We start from the raw sequence: 14,446 nt of genomic DNA, 5'->3' as shown, positions 1-14,446 counted from the left end.
TGGCTGACTGTAGATCTTTGTACATTGTAAGATTGTTCAGCCAGAATTAAAGCACATCGACCTCATTTATACAGGACACTCAGATCTGCAGTAACTGCTCCATCTTTTCATATCTTTTTATCATGTCTTTATGTTTTGGGCCAAATTATGGAGAGTATCAGGGATTAAATCATTATTAAACTATACCAATGAATCATGAGGAGACTTACTTTTTCAAAAAGAAATTGAATCATTGGTTACCCTCTTCACTCACTGATATTGTTTAATTTATGAATTGATGTGTTCAGTTTTCTGTACTAATGACTTGGAAATACTGTACATGGTTACATGATTACAAAGATATAATGTTCAAAATGTATTGGCGATCGATCGGCCGCGCCCAGAGCAGCCGCTGTGATGTCAGGCGCGTTCCATATGACGTCACAGGCCGAGTTGCTCAGGTTACCAGACTCAGAGTTATTAGTCAAACAGTGACAGTGTAGAAACTCAGACTCAGAGTTATTAGTCAAACATTGTAGAAACTCAGACTCAGAGTTATTAGTCAAACAGTGATAAAGTCCAGGATCTGCACGATGTCTGAACACTTCCCGATGGATGAGGAGATCTGCAGTGCAGTGTTGGAGGAGCCGCTGAGTGGCGCTGTTGAGGAGAGAAACACAGCAGAGGAGTGTGAAGCTCCTGCTCCAACTAGAGTCGCGTGGGAGAACAACTCAGGTGCATTCACACACACACACACACACACACACACACACACACACAACAGGGCTGCCAAAGTGACACGCGATTGACACTTTTCACACGCAGAGAAAAATCGCGAAGAAGAGGACACTGACACAGACACAGACAGAGCTGGTTACTTTTGATATGAAACAAATATGAACCTCTCAAATTCTGTCAATTTTATTGCGAAATTCAAACAATAAATACCGTTTTGGCGCTTGTAAATGTGTGGTGACAGATCGCTGGCGCACGTGAACCGATCATCTCTTACTCTGACTACTACTAGTTAATAGTAAATAAACACGAATGAACGATTGGTAAGTTGAAAGATACAGTAGGCTACAACTTACCGAAATGTTTATGCCTCATACAGAATGTCGATCATTCAGTGTTTTTCTCCCGTGGAAATGGTCAATAAAACAGCTGGAGAACATATGACACATAACGTTACGTTTACCCCAGGAAAGCCATTTAATGACCATTAAAACTGCTATAGAGAGGAATATTTTCTGTGACTATTTCTGAAATGCATAACTTAGACCGTTTCCTCTGATAACAGATTACTCTAAATTGTAATATGGACTGCAAATATGCAAATTAGATACAGTGTATTGATACATTTTACTGAATGGAAATGACATTTATGGCCATTTTACCCTCATTTTGCATTAAGTAAAATGGCATATCAATTCATTCCATTATATCTTCCATAACATAGTTGAGAATCATCTTTATACAAAGTTTGTTAAAAAAAAAAATACTGAAACCTAAAAATTGATTGGTGAATGAAAAATAAATGAATCCAAAAAAAAAAAAATTCATTTTATTTTTAAACAACTGTTTATTTTAAAGTCCCGGGGTCCACTACAGAGGACATAGCATAACATATGAATAAAACATCCTTTTTCACAAATGTTTTCCCCCATTTGTTTTAAACTAGCAACATAAAGCATGTACTGTAATCTGTGCTAATAAAACATGTTTCTAATCAATTTTGTTGTTTGCAGAAAAGCAATCAAGATGGATGAGTTTCCATGCTGGCGTTTTGAGAGAGTGGAATTCCAGGAAACGTCTCTTCCAAACCAAAGAAACCCAAGTGTGTGCTTTTCCGCCGTCGCAGGAGCTTCCACACACACCCAGTGTCAAGCCGACAGACCCGCTCGAGACCAGGCCGACAGACCCGCTCGAGTCCAGGCCGGCAGACCCGCTTGAGACCAGGCAGACAGACCCGCTCGAGTCCAAGCCGACAGACCCGCTCGAGACCAGGCCGACAGACCCGCTCGAGTCCAGGCCGGCAGACCCGCTCGAGACCAGGCAGACAGACCCGCTCGAGTCCAGGCCGGTAGACCCGCCCCACTCAAGTCCAGGCCGACAGAAACGCTCAAGTCCAGGCCGACAGAAACGCTCAAGTCCAGGCCGACAGAAACGCTTGAGTCCAGGTCGACAGAAACGCTCGAGTCCAAGCCGACAGAAACGCTCGAGTCCAGGCCGACAGACCCGCCTCACTCGAGTCCAGGCCGACAGACCTGACCCACTGGACTTCATACGGACAGACAGTGAGTTTATTATTATCACTCTGATTCATCTCCATTTCTGCCTGATGCTTCTGGCTTTAGTTTAATCTCTACTCCTGTCGGTTCCTCACCTGATCTCAGGTGTGTTTGCTGCTGGAGTTCAGTCTCATGCTGTATATTAACATGCTAACGTGTGTTTTTCAGGATATTTTAAAGCTCTTTATGAAGTGGGATGGAAACTGAAATCCAGAGGCGCTCGCAGTGATCATTTGGGATTCCGAATCTCGGATAGCAAACGAGTATGTTGCTCAAACTTTTCCCCTCTTGTTTCCTTCTATCTTTAGTCTTTCAGTCCCGACATAAACATCAGTGTTTACAGTTTTCATCAGAAATGTAAAGATTGTAGATTACCATGCACACAAACAAAAATGGATCAGATTACTTACGTTTGCAACTATTTTCTTCATTTTTTAGGTGATCATCCGTTGTATTAAGAAGAGCCGGCCTGAGAAGCTGGTGGAATTGGTAAGTTGACAACTTTATTCTTCATGAAAATTAATTTGGTAATTGATACACCTGTATGTACAGTATAAGATATAGTTGAAAGCCTAGAAACATCAGTTGTAAAGTAACCCCCTCATTCAAAAATGAAGTATCCCGGGCCTTTAGTTAGGAGATTAGAGATTAGTTAGGAGTCAACTAACTTTCTGTCAATCTCTTTTCTTTAGCCTGAGTGTCCCTTTCCTATGAGTCCAGAGGCAGCTGCAATGTTTATGCTACAAAAGCCTCAAACTAGCACACATATTATAGAGTTATATGGCATGTATATCCTGAAAGATCAGGACGTCCTGGTTCTGGAAGATCCACATCACAGAATGACCTTGTTTGAGTTCTACCAACAAAACCGAGGTTCCCTGACAGAACACGCAGTGAAATACATCGTTCGGCAGCTCGTTGTGGCGCTGCAGCACTGCCTGGAGCATGGTGTTTATCACAAAACACACATGATGAACATTCTCATCAACCGAAACACCCTGAAAGTCAAGCTGACGAACTTCGGAGGCACACTGTTCCTTGAAGAAAGACGTGAGTCGGCTTCTCGCACACCGTTCACTGTTGATGTGTTTGATGATGTTTTACTAAACACTGGAAATGTATTCTTACAGGTGCTGATGAACACATATTATACTCAGCGATCAGACTGTACGCTGAGTGGGTCCCGCTTAACGACACACACATACTGCTGGATCACCTGGTCACAAGAATAGGCCATTGGTTTTGGCAAAGGTCACGTCTGTCCAAAGGTGAGGCCAACAACAAGAACGAAATGGGAATAACATTGCTTAAAAAACATTTAGAGCTCAGTAAAATTATTAGTGTCAATGATGAGCAAAGTGTAAAACACAGCGGATTGACAATGAATGTTTAGCAATGCATAAATGTTCATGGGCATCTAGAGAATATCATAGTAACAGCACGAAATGCTGTGTATTTCATTTACATGACCTTACATGAACTACATTTCTCAAAATCTGTTTATGAGTGTCTATAAGGACAAACGTGACTAATCAACTGTCTTCTGAAAACTTTGACAGAATGCCTGGATATTCTTGAGAAACTTAATTTGAGAAAGTCACGGATCACCTTATATAACATTTTACATCATGACTGGTTTAAAAACCCTTCAAAGTGATGAAGATGTTGTCCTTCCACGTTTTCCAGCGTCCCTGATGGACTGTTGCGATGGATTGTCTGTGGAGAATGTATGTCCGCCCAATGTTACTATTTCCGCATAAGACGGTGCGCAGTGTTGGGTAACTGTTGCGTTACTTTAAAAAACAATAAAAAAAAGTTTAAATATAAGAAATTTCTTGGATACCCCCAATATGAAATGTTAAATGAATGAAATGGACACTAAATAGAACATCTTATTATTATAAAACATTGTACACTAATCTACACTAGTTTAATGTTGCTGTGGGACAATGTGAGTGACACCTATTAACTTAAATATTAAAATATTATCATTACTATATTGGAACAACAAAACACAATAGATAGTTTAGAACTTTTAATATTTATTGCACAGACCAAAACTGGCCAACAAATAAGTCTAAAAATAAATTAAGCTTCTTAAGAAATGTACCAAAAATAAATAAATAGTAATAAAAAATATACATACACATACACTAGTGCATATAATTTAAATGATAAAACACACACACCTTTACAACTGGTAGACATACTGTATAGCCTACTTGAAGTATTTTCTTCCTCACAATAGTAAGTTTAACAAAAAGTGCTCTGAATATAATACTGAACAATGTACCAACATAAATAATAATAATAAAATATAATCTTTTGGGGGTTTATTTTTATAACCTACAGAGAACGTCATCATCAGAGGTTATTTTAGCCAAATTCTAGTCGTGTTTGCCGCACGTGTTCACAACCGGTCAAACAAAGATGTTTTCTTTGAACGTTCCCTGCAGGTTATTTTGGAGTTTTATTTTATAACCATGTTATATAAACTAATTAAAACATTGCATATGATACCAATATGCTACAGAGATTATTCTAATGGTGAAATGTGTAATTTTACTTTGGAACAGTCTTCCTAACACTGTCCGGGAAGCAGACACACTCTGTCGGTTCAAAGCTAGACTAAAAACACATCTCTTTGACCTAGCATACACATAACACATTATAGACTTCTATAATTCCATATTAGGATGCATAGATTAGGCCAGCCGGAACCCGGGAACACTTCCCATAAATCCTGATGTACTCGTTACATCATAAGAAGAATGGCGTCTACGCTAATGTTAGTCTCTCTGGTTATACTGAGGTTTACCGCAGTCCGCCTGATCCAGGCCGTATCCAGATCCGATGAAGAACCTGCGTCTGGACGCGACGACAACGCAGTACTGAAGTGTCAACCAGTCTCTCCGTTTACTGAAGTGAGGTGGACCCCGGCCGTATCCAGATCAGATGGTGGATCTGCATCTGGACCCAACCATGACGCATCCCTGAAGTGCCAGCCTCATCAGCCCTATGAAGGCCTCATCGACACGACCAAACTACTGACCTGTAACGCTGCCTGGATCATAATCATACACTGTTCGCTCGTTGGCCAGAGGAGAACTGGCCCCCGACTGAGCCTGGGTTCTCCCAAGGTTTATTTCTCCATTCTGTCACTGATGGAGTTTTGGTTCCTTGCCACTGTTGCCTTGGCTTTTGGCTTGCTTAGTTGGGGACATTTAATATTCAACACTATATTCAACATGGCCCTGGAAAGTCTTGGAAAAGCAGAGCACATCATCCAGGTAAGGAGAACAGCAGTCATCTCTTAGACCAGCCAGCACGCCCTCCATGCAGCGTTGGAATGCTGCCGGAGCGTTGGTGAGGCCAAATGGGAGGCGTACCCACTCATAAAAACCCCAGGGTGTGCTAAAAGCTGTCACGTGCCGGCAGCTCTCTTCAACAAAGCCTTGGTGGTAAGCACTGCCCTTGTCAAGTATGGAAAACCATGAGTTGCCTCCTGAATTGTCAAGCAGGCCCTGGATGAGTGGAAGGGGGTGGCGGTCGTGGATGGTTTTGCTGTTCAGCCCCCGTAAGTCAACACAGAGACGTAGGCTCATGTTCTTTTTTCTCACACAGACCACAGGAGAAGAGTATGATGAGGTGGATTTTCTGATCCAACCACGGACAAGCAAGTTCTGAACGTAGTCTTTTACCTCTTGATACAAGGGCTTTGGGATGGAACAGGTGTTTCATCTGTAAGGTTGACTCTAAGTTGGACGTCAGGAATACAACCAATGTCACCATCGTCTTTGGCTAACACATCAGAATGCTCGAACAACATTTCCTTAACTAACCTCTGTTCATCCTCAGCTAGATGTGATACGTCAACAGGAGGGTGCCACTTGTCTTTAGCTTTAGACCTGATCTGTCTGTCCTGCTCTTTGTTCATGTAAGTCGTTGGATCTGTACTTAATTGAGCTGCAAAGGTTTGGACAACGTCATTCGGCATGTGCTCAAGACTCTGGACAGGTTTAACGTCACACCCCACAAGGGATGTCAACTAATGCAGGGAACAGTTCTAGGCCCTCAGGGCATGGTACAATTCCCTGGCAACCCCCTAACCCGGCACCTGACTTCATAGACTCTACCAGCAGGGATAGTTACACCTTTCTTGCCTGTGTGTACAGTACACAGGGCTGTCTCATCAGTGGTGGTTATCTGAAGGGCACAGACCAAAGCCTCAACTGTGTTCTCAGGGACACTTAAAGCGTCGGTCAGAATAGCAGTCACATCACTGTGTTGTCATGCTCTTTGATGATCTCAGCTATGAAGTAACATCCTAACAGGGGACAGTGACAAGTCTGACTGACCAGTAGGGGCACTCCAATTGTCACGGACCCATGGCGCTCACTACAAATCTGCAGGTCAACCTCTGCCCATCCATCAAGGAGAACTTGTGTACCATTTGCTGCTGATACTTCAAGAGGCTGATCGGCAAAGAGGGACTGAAGTGGTTGGATTTTGACATGGGGTGCTGCTCTGTCTATCCAGATTTTGCTGACCATCGTCACCTGAGCCCCTGAGTCTAAAAGCATTTCAATTGGCACACCATTGATGTTGCAAGAGATGATACAACATTTTCCTATGAGCTGGGCGATGTGTTTTTTTGGACCTGCTTGGCATGGTATGGGTTTGATATTAACAGTGGGCTGAATGCTGTTCACAGTCACTGGCTGCCCTGCTCCAGCGACTTCCTCCCGTTTCCCGACGACTTCCTCTGTAAACAGCCAATAGCTCGGTGTCCTGCCTGGCAACAGACAAAACAATGGGGACAGCTCATGGTTCCGCTCACTACGCAGTCGTGGCATCTACCCTTTTTGTCAGCTGACAGTGTCCGTGGAAGACTAACAGATGTGCTAGGGCGGCCAGACTGTACACGTTCTGTTCTAACAGAAAGTCATCACTAGCCTGCATGTCAGAAAGGAAAGGTTTGATATCACGTCTAACATAAGTGTTTCTCTCATTTAGACCTTGGTAGAGTGTGTGTAGAAAAGTACCCTGTACAAGCCTTCTGTCATAACCAAACTCTACACCAGGTTGCTGTGTCTCAAAAATGACTTTCTGTTTCAACCCCATAAGCCTGTAGAGAAACTGCTGTGGACTCTCTCTGTCATGTTGTCTAGCATTACTGAGGTCTTGAAAGAGCTCTTACAAAGACATTTTACATTTACATTTATTCATTTAGCTGACGCTTTTATCCAAAGCGACTTACAATTGCTATATATGTCAGAGGTCGCACGCCTCTGGAGCAACTAGGGGTTAAGTGTCTTGCTCAGGGACACATTGGTGTCTCACAGTGGATTCGAACCCGGGTCTCTCACACCAAAGGCATGTGTCTTATCCATTGCACCACACCACACCACCCCGTCCACCACCACCACCACCACCACCAAAACCAAAGACCATTAAAGGATATGTCAGAACCCATGTCAGATACCTGACCACCGTGTATTTTACACTCTCTACGTGGAAGCAGAGCAGTAACATCAGACAGTCTTACTACCTGGTCTGTTACAGTTGAGGACATGCTTGTCCTACCATGGTGGGCACCACGGGTGCCAGTGACGCTCGGCTGGGCTTGCCTCCCCGTAGTAACAGGCAGAGTCATAGAGAGAAAGAGTTGCGACAGTCTTTGATGTCGCCGCTATGGCTGTCACGTGGTTCATGTAAGCCCCAATAGTTCCAAAACATACGCTGGCTGTCATGTTCTTCTATGGGACAGACAGCAGCGATTGTATTATTGAACGGTAAATATAAAATAAAACACACACCCAAGAACTTTTTCAGCTGTTATTGCATTATTGCATTTTGTTAATGTCAGTTTTGCATTTGGAGGTAAGTTTTAGGCTATATTTTTGGAGGGAAAAGCTTAGTGTTCATGTTCGCATGGGTAGTAGCACTGGCTTTAGCGGCTCTAACTTTTCCATATCATTCATCTGATGATGGACGTCTCATGATATTTATTTTAGCACAACTGTGCTGTATTAGGCTATTGATTCCCGTGATTTTGCTTATAAATTTTGATCCAGCCATTAGCCTACCTTTGATCACGCAAGAGGTCTGCGGTGGCGGTCCGTTCAGAATTCACTAGAAGCTAGCTCACTTCTTCTGATGAAAGTGGCCACCCCCAGGACCACAACGTGAAACATGATCATGTTAAGACTAAGAATATAATTTTAAGATTAAGCCATACACATATTATCAAAACTATAACAGATTAAAAACGAATTTACGCTTTTATGTTTGGGTCTATAGGTAAGTGCAGAGTGAAGATTTTCCTCTATGGCTCTGGGTTAGTGTACAGAGTAGGCTAAGAGTAAGGGTAGCTGTAACTCAATCCAAGTAACTTAAGCAATTCACTAACAAAACACTTGTAACTTCTGTTACAGCTATTGAGACATCAATTAAGCATGGCTGATACAAATGAAGGTTTTCAAATAAAATATGTTTTATTAAACAATGACAGACAACAAAAAATTTGTGCTTGTGTGAGTGTGTGTGAACAAGAAAAACAAAAACCAGGGGCAGGTGATCCATGAAACAGACAGGACTGGTGATGGCCATAACAATCCTAGAGGTCCAGCATTGTTCACACAAGCTGCTTCACTCAAGACAACAAAACATAATGAAAAGTTAGTATATCCCAAAAAATTTAATTAAGATTAATATTAAAATTAATGAAGTCGCTATAAAGGTGGCAGCGATTCATTACCGAGCTCTTACTGTCACAGCTGACGAAGTCGCGCTAGCTAGCTAGCAGGCAGTGCTTGAAAATTGGTTGAAACAACCAACATAAAATATAAATAATTACGCCGTGCATATACAAATGAAGACCAGTATAAGCATCGCAAAGGGCCTCTGATACAATATAGACAGTTGACAATTCAAAAGAGGTCGATATTTCAGCAATTTACCTCTGGAACAACTCGACGCGCAGCAATGTAAGTGAATGGTGTCCAACGACCAAATGACAGTGTTTGGAACTAATCCGATCTTCAAATCCCGGAAGTAGGCGGTTAAAAGCGCCGCCATTTTTTACAACGGAGGTCTATGGGAGTGTCGTAACTCTTTCTCTCTATAGAGCTGGTAAGTCCCGCCCCTTCCACTAATCCCCCTGGACCTCAAAGTTGAAAAACCGTCAATGCAAGTGAATGGGAGAAAATAATTATTTTCTGGTCCCGTTTGAATTTTGCCATGAATGTGAACATATGTTGTCTGTGAATTTTTTATAGAACTTTTCGTGTAAAGAATGCTACAATTTAGCGGGTAGAAGTTTGATACGGTTAGACTTTGTGTGTGAGCACTTTGTGGACTACAACTCTTCGCTGCTTTCGACGCGTTTGAAACGTCACCACCACTCGCACACGGCTCTAGCTCACGGATCCCGCTAAACATGACTGTGTCTTTGGTGCACTTCACCGCCTTCTTTCAGGGAGAGGACAAAATCGTTGAGGTTGGCGAAAACCACGGGTAAGTCAACTTTATGGGGTGACGTCACATAGGCGACATGTAGTCTTTCTCGTTATGTCTTTTCCACAACTGCTAGCCGAAGAATCATACCATATACTGTCAAACTTGTAACATGAAAGATTATATAAAAAATTCACAGAAAACATATGTTCACATTCATGGCACAATTCAAACGGGACCAGAAAATAATTATTTTCTCCCATTCACTTGCATTGACGGTTTTTCAACTTTGAGGTCCAGCGGGGTTTTACGGAAGGGGCGGGACTTACCAGCTCTATGGCTCTGGGCGAGAGTAGCCGCGTGCAGGCGGGGAGGAGCTGCAAACGAAGACGTGAAAGTCGGACACTTTCTGGTTCCCGTAGTGACCGCTCACGTGGTGTTTGCATACTTTACCACAGCTGAAGTGAAATAAATGCAATATTTGCCAAATAATACGCAGATGTTTCAGAGACATTTTCATTCAATATTTTATGTACTGCTTTCATACAGCGTCTGTTTGAACAAGAATAAAGTTCAACATAAGCTACTATCAATGAAGTGGAGTCTACGTTTTTTAATCAGTTTTAATTTGATAAACATGACACAATATAACATGACAACGACATGAAAAGAGTGTTTACTGTTATAATAAACTGATTTGAGAGCTTTAGAGGAACTAAAGGTGTTCGAATAAACACGAAACACACGTGATCGTTGTCATGCGGTGAATCCGGCCAATCGTGGAACAGCTGTGTCGTCATCAGCCCTCGTGCAGCCCAGTGCAGCCGCTCTTGAGAAGCTGCGCTGGCTGAGTTCTCCGGCTACTCTCGAATTACTCTCGTGGTACTCTGATGGCATACGTCACAGTCACGTGGCGTCGGCGCTGTATCAAGTCGGACAAAATTTCTAACCGGCATGCACTGCTTTAAGTCAGCCGCCGATCGGTCTGCGCAGAGCTGCATGAAGTCGAACAAGCCTGAAGCTTCGGATGTCACAGATCACGTGGTTATGGCAAAACGAATCAAAGCTCCGATACACTGCTTCAATGTGTGATGTTTTGTTTTTTTGATACAAGCTTCGAAGCCTCGGTGCTGAACGTCACATCACTAGTATTTGATAGTCAGGGGGCCAATTCTGAAAAGGGCTTCCGTTAAGACTTTTGCGGACATGTTTTGGTACAAGCTGTCACCCTATTTTTTTAGTTAGAAGACACCCATAGGTAAGATATTAGGGTGGTTGTCAAGCTGAATTTTTTTTTGTGTGACTTGTACAAGCAATTTCAGGCCAATTTTTTGGTTTCCTGCTCAACACGACATGCCAACAGTAAATGTTGAATATCTCCACAACCACAAGGACCATATTCATAAAAATGGTATCAAATGAAAGCCAACACTCATGGGGTGTCTGCTGAAGTGTCAGAATGAACATTTATTGTACTGTGTAAGAGACAACAGAACTAGAACATGAAAAAAACAATCGCCGCCTAAAGAGAAGCAGTTTTCAAAGTGAATATCAGCTTGGAAACATAACCTAGTATCCCAAAACCTCTATCAATCAGTACCCATATCTATGGGAATGAGTCAAGCCAAGTTTAAAGCTTGTAGGGAGAGACAGTGCAATGCTGCACAAGTTATAATACTTTAATGTCAAGGCGGAAATTTAGAACTGTAGATGATGGTCTATGGTGCTATTTGACTTAATTAGTGTACCAGGTTGTAACACAAATTATAGTTAATTCACATATTACTATAGTTATTAATTCCATCCTAACAAAACTGCTCTCTCACTTCTTTAGGGTTAGGGGTTAGTAACTAGTTAGTAGTAATAACTATGTAATAGTCGTATGGCAAAGGTATGTTTTTCCCCATCAAAGCAGTGGCTCTCAGGTTGTCAGTCTCATCCCTTTGAGACTGAATGGATTGAATAAGCAAGGTCAAGCTAAGCACAATGCAAATAATGGTGTGTGTCTATTATATTGCAAAAATATTGCACAGTATTATACTACAATAATCTCCAGAAAGAGCACAAAGACAGCACTTCCTGAAAAATCACTTCAATCAAAGGGCTTTATCTTGGCTGTATTTTCCATATTTGTCTTGACAAATGAAACATTACAGAATGCATAGCTGATATAAAAAATTGGATGACTCATAATTTCCTACTTCTAAATTCTGAAAAAAACAGAGATTCTAATTATTGGACAAAAAACTTCCTCACGTAATAACCTAGAATACTGTCTAACACTCGATGGCTGCTCTGTTAAGTCTTCGTTGTCGGTTAGGAACCTGGGTGTGCTCTTTGATACCAATCTTTCATTTGAAAGTCGCGTGTCTAGTATCTGTAAAACTGCATTTTTACATCTTAAAAATATATCTAAATTATGTCATATGCTCTCATTGACAAATGCAGAACAATTAGTTCATGCGTTCATGACATCAAGGCTAGATTATTGTAATGCTCTTATGGGTGGTTGCCCTGCACGCTTAATAAACAAACTACAGCTGGTCCAAAACGCAGCAGCTCGAGTTCTTACCAGAACCAGAAGTATGACCATATGAGCCCCGTTCTGTCAACACTGCATTGGCTCCCTATTAAACATCACATCAATTTTAAAATATTGCTGATTACTTACAAAGCACTAAATGGTTTAGCTCCGCAGTACTTGAACAAGCTCTTAACGCATTATAGTCCTTAACGTCTATTGCGATCTCAAAATTCCGGCCAGTTGATAATACCTAGAATATCAAAATCAACTGCTGGCGGTAGATCCTTTTCCTATTTAGCACCAAAACTTTGGAACAGTCTTCCTAACATTGTCCGGGAAGCAGACACACTCTGTCAGTTCAAAGCCAGATTAAAGACACATCTCTTTGACATAGCATTCACATAATACATTATAGACTTCTATAATTCAATGTTAGGCTGCATAGATTAGGTCAGCTGGAACCGGGAACACTTCCCATATATCCTGATGTACTCGTTACATCATGAGAAGAATGGCATCTTCGCTAATTTTAGTGTCTTTGTTTATCCCGAGGTTTTCCCGCAGCCTGCCAGATCCAGGCCGTATCCAGATCTGACGAAGGACCTTCGCCTGGACCCGATGACAACGCAGTGCTGAAGTGCCAACTAGTCTCTCCCTATGGAGGATCCCTTTACCACTCTACAGATAAAGCGTCGTCGGGAAAACTCAATTTGCGTATCTACCCCGAATTGATAAAATAAAATAAAATTCTTAATCAAAACTATAAGGAAACACCAGTAATTTGTTTAGGCTTGGTTTGTAGGGAATTACAAACCTGCACACATATATTCAAACGCACATAACTATAGAACCAGTTCTTAATGCGCATGTGAACGCCATCAGCTTTTCTCACAGGATTGCGTTTAAAGTTTGTGTAGAGAGAATGGTGTCATCTTGGCGGACCCTAATTTAATAACAAATGATCGTTGCGACGGAAGCGAATCAATCAAAACTAACTTTAGCTGGAAAATAACTTTATTAAAGAACATCTATAAAGCCAAAACAATCTTACCTTAAATTATACGTTTATCTCTGTAAAGCTGCTTTGAAAACAATCTACAGTCGTGGCAAAAAGTTTTGAGAATTACATAAATGTTGGAAATTGGAAAAGTTGCTGCTTAAGTTTTTATAATAGCAATTTGCATATACTCCAGAATGTTATGAACAGTGATCAGATGAATTGCATAGTCCTTCTTTGGCATGAAAATTCCACTGCATTTTATTACTGTCATTATTCCTCATTATGTCATTATTTTATTGCTGCCTGCTGAGATCATTTCAGTAATCGTCTTGTTAACTCAGGTGAGAATGTTGACAAGCACAAGGCTGGAGATCATTATGTCAGGCTGATTGGGTTAGAATGGCAGACTTGACATGTTAAAAGGAGGGTGATGCTTGAAATCATTGTTCTTCCATTGTTAACCATGGTGACCTGCAAAGAAACGCGTGCAGCCATCATTGCGTTGCATAAAAATGGCTTCACAGGCAAGGATATTTTGGCTACTAAGATTGCACCTAAATCAACAATTTATAGGATTATCAAGAACTTCCAGGAAAGAGGTTCAATTCTTGTTAAGAAGGCTTCAGGGCGTCCAAGAAAGTCCAGCAAGCGCCAGGATCGTCTCCTAAAGAGGATTCAGCTGCGGGATCGGAGTGCCACCAGTGCAGAGCTTGCTCAGGAATGGCAGCAGGCAGGTGTGAGCGCATCTGCACGCACAGTGAGGCGAAGACTTTTGGAAGATGGCCTGGTGTCAAGAAGGGCAGCAAAGAAGCCACTTCTCTCCAAAAAAAAACATCAGGGACAGATTGATCTTCTGCAGAAAGTATGGTGAATGGACTGCTGAGGACTGGGGCAAAGTCATATTCTCCGATGAAGCCTGTTTCCGATTGTTTGGGGCATCTGGAAAAAGGCTTGTCCGGAGAAGAAAAGGTGAGCGCTACCATCAGTCCTGTGTCATGCCAACAGTAAAGCATCCTGAGACCATTCATGTGTGGGGTTGCTTCTCATCCAAGGGAGTGGGCTCACTTACAATTTTGCCCAAAAACACAGCCATGAAAAAAGAATGGTACCAAAACACCCTCCAACAGCAACTTCTTCCAACAATCCAACAACAGTTTGGTGAAGAACAATGCATTTTCCAGCACGATGGAGCAC

At 41.9% G+C, this 14,446-nt stretch overlaps 1 protein-coding gene and 1 long non-coding RNA gene across 2 annotated transcripts in view; both read left to right on the top strand.

Annotated features, from left to right (window-relative positions):
- The window catches only part of LOC311276886, a 374,569-nt gene that overhangs the window by 115,411 nt on the left and 244,712 nt on the right, over window positions 1-14,446 (top strand). The gene's annotated exons all lie outside the window — the stretch shown is intronic.
- On the top strand, window positions 573-5,993 carry LOC311276696 (serine/threonine-protein kinase pim-2-like; the record flags this gene model as incomplete). The annotated part of the gene is made up of 7 exons (XM_084386538.1): window positions 573-714; window positions 2,088-2,276; window positions 2,439-2,533; window positions 2,709-2,759; window positions 2,963-3,320; window positions 3,401-3,538; window positions 3,830-5,993. 7 exons carry the CDS (start codon window positions 573-575, stop codon window positions 3,925-3,927), a joined length of 1,071 nt encoding a protein of 356 aa, XP_084242664.1. The 3' UTR covers window positions 3,928-5,993.

Source organism: Rutilus rutilus, assembly GCF_951802725.1.
Source record: "Rutilus rutilus genome assembly, chromosome: 18".
In the NCBI taxonomy this organism is placed as follows: Eukaryota; Metazoa; Chordata; class Actinopteri; order Cypriniformes; family Leuciscidae; genus Rutilus; species Rutilus rutilus.
Note: the sequence above shows the minus strand (reverse complement) of the source record. Positions and strands in the feature narration are given on the sequence as shown.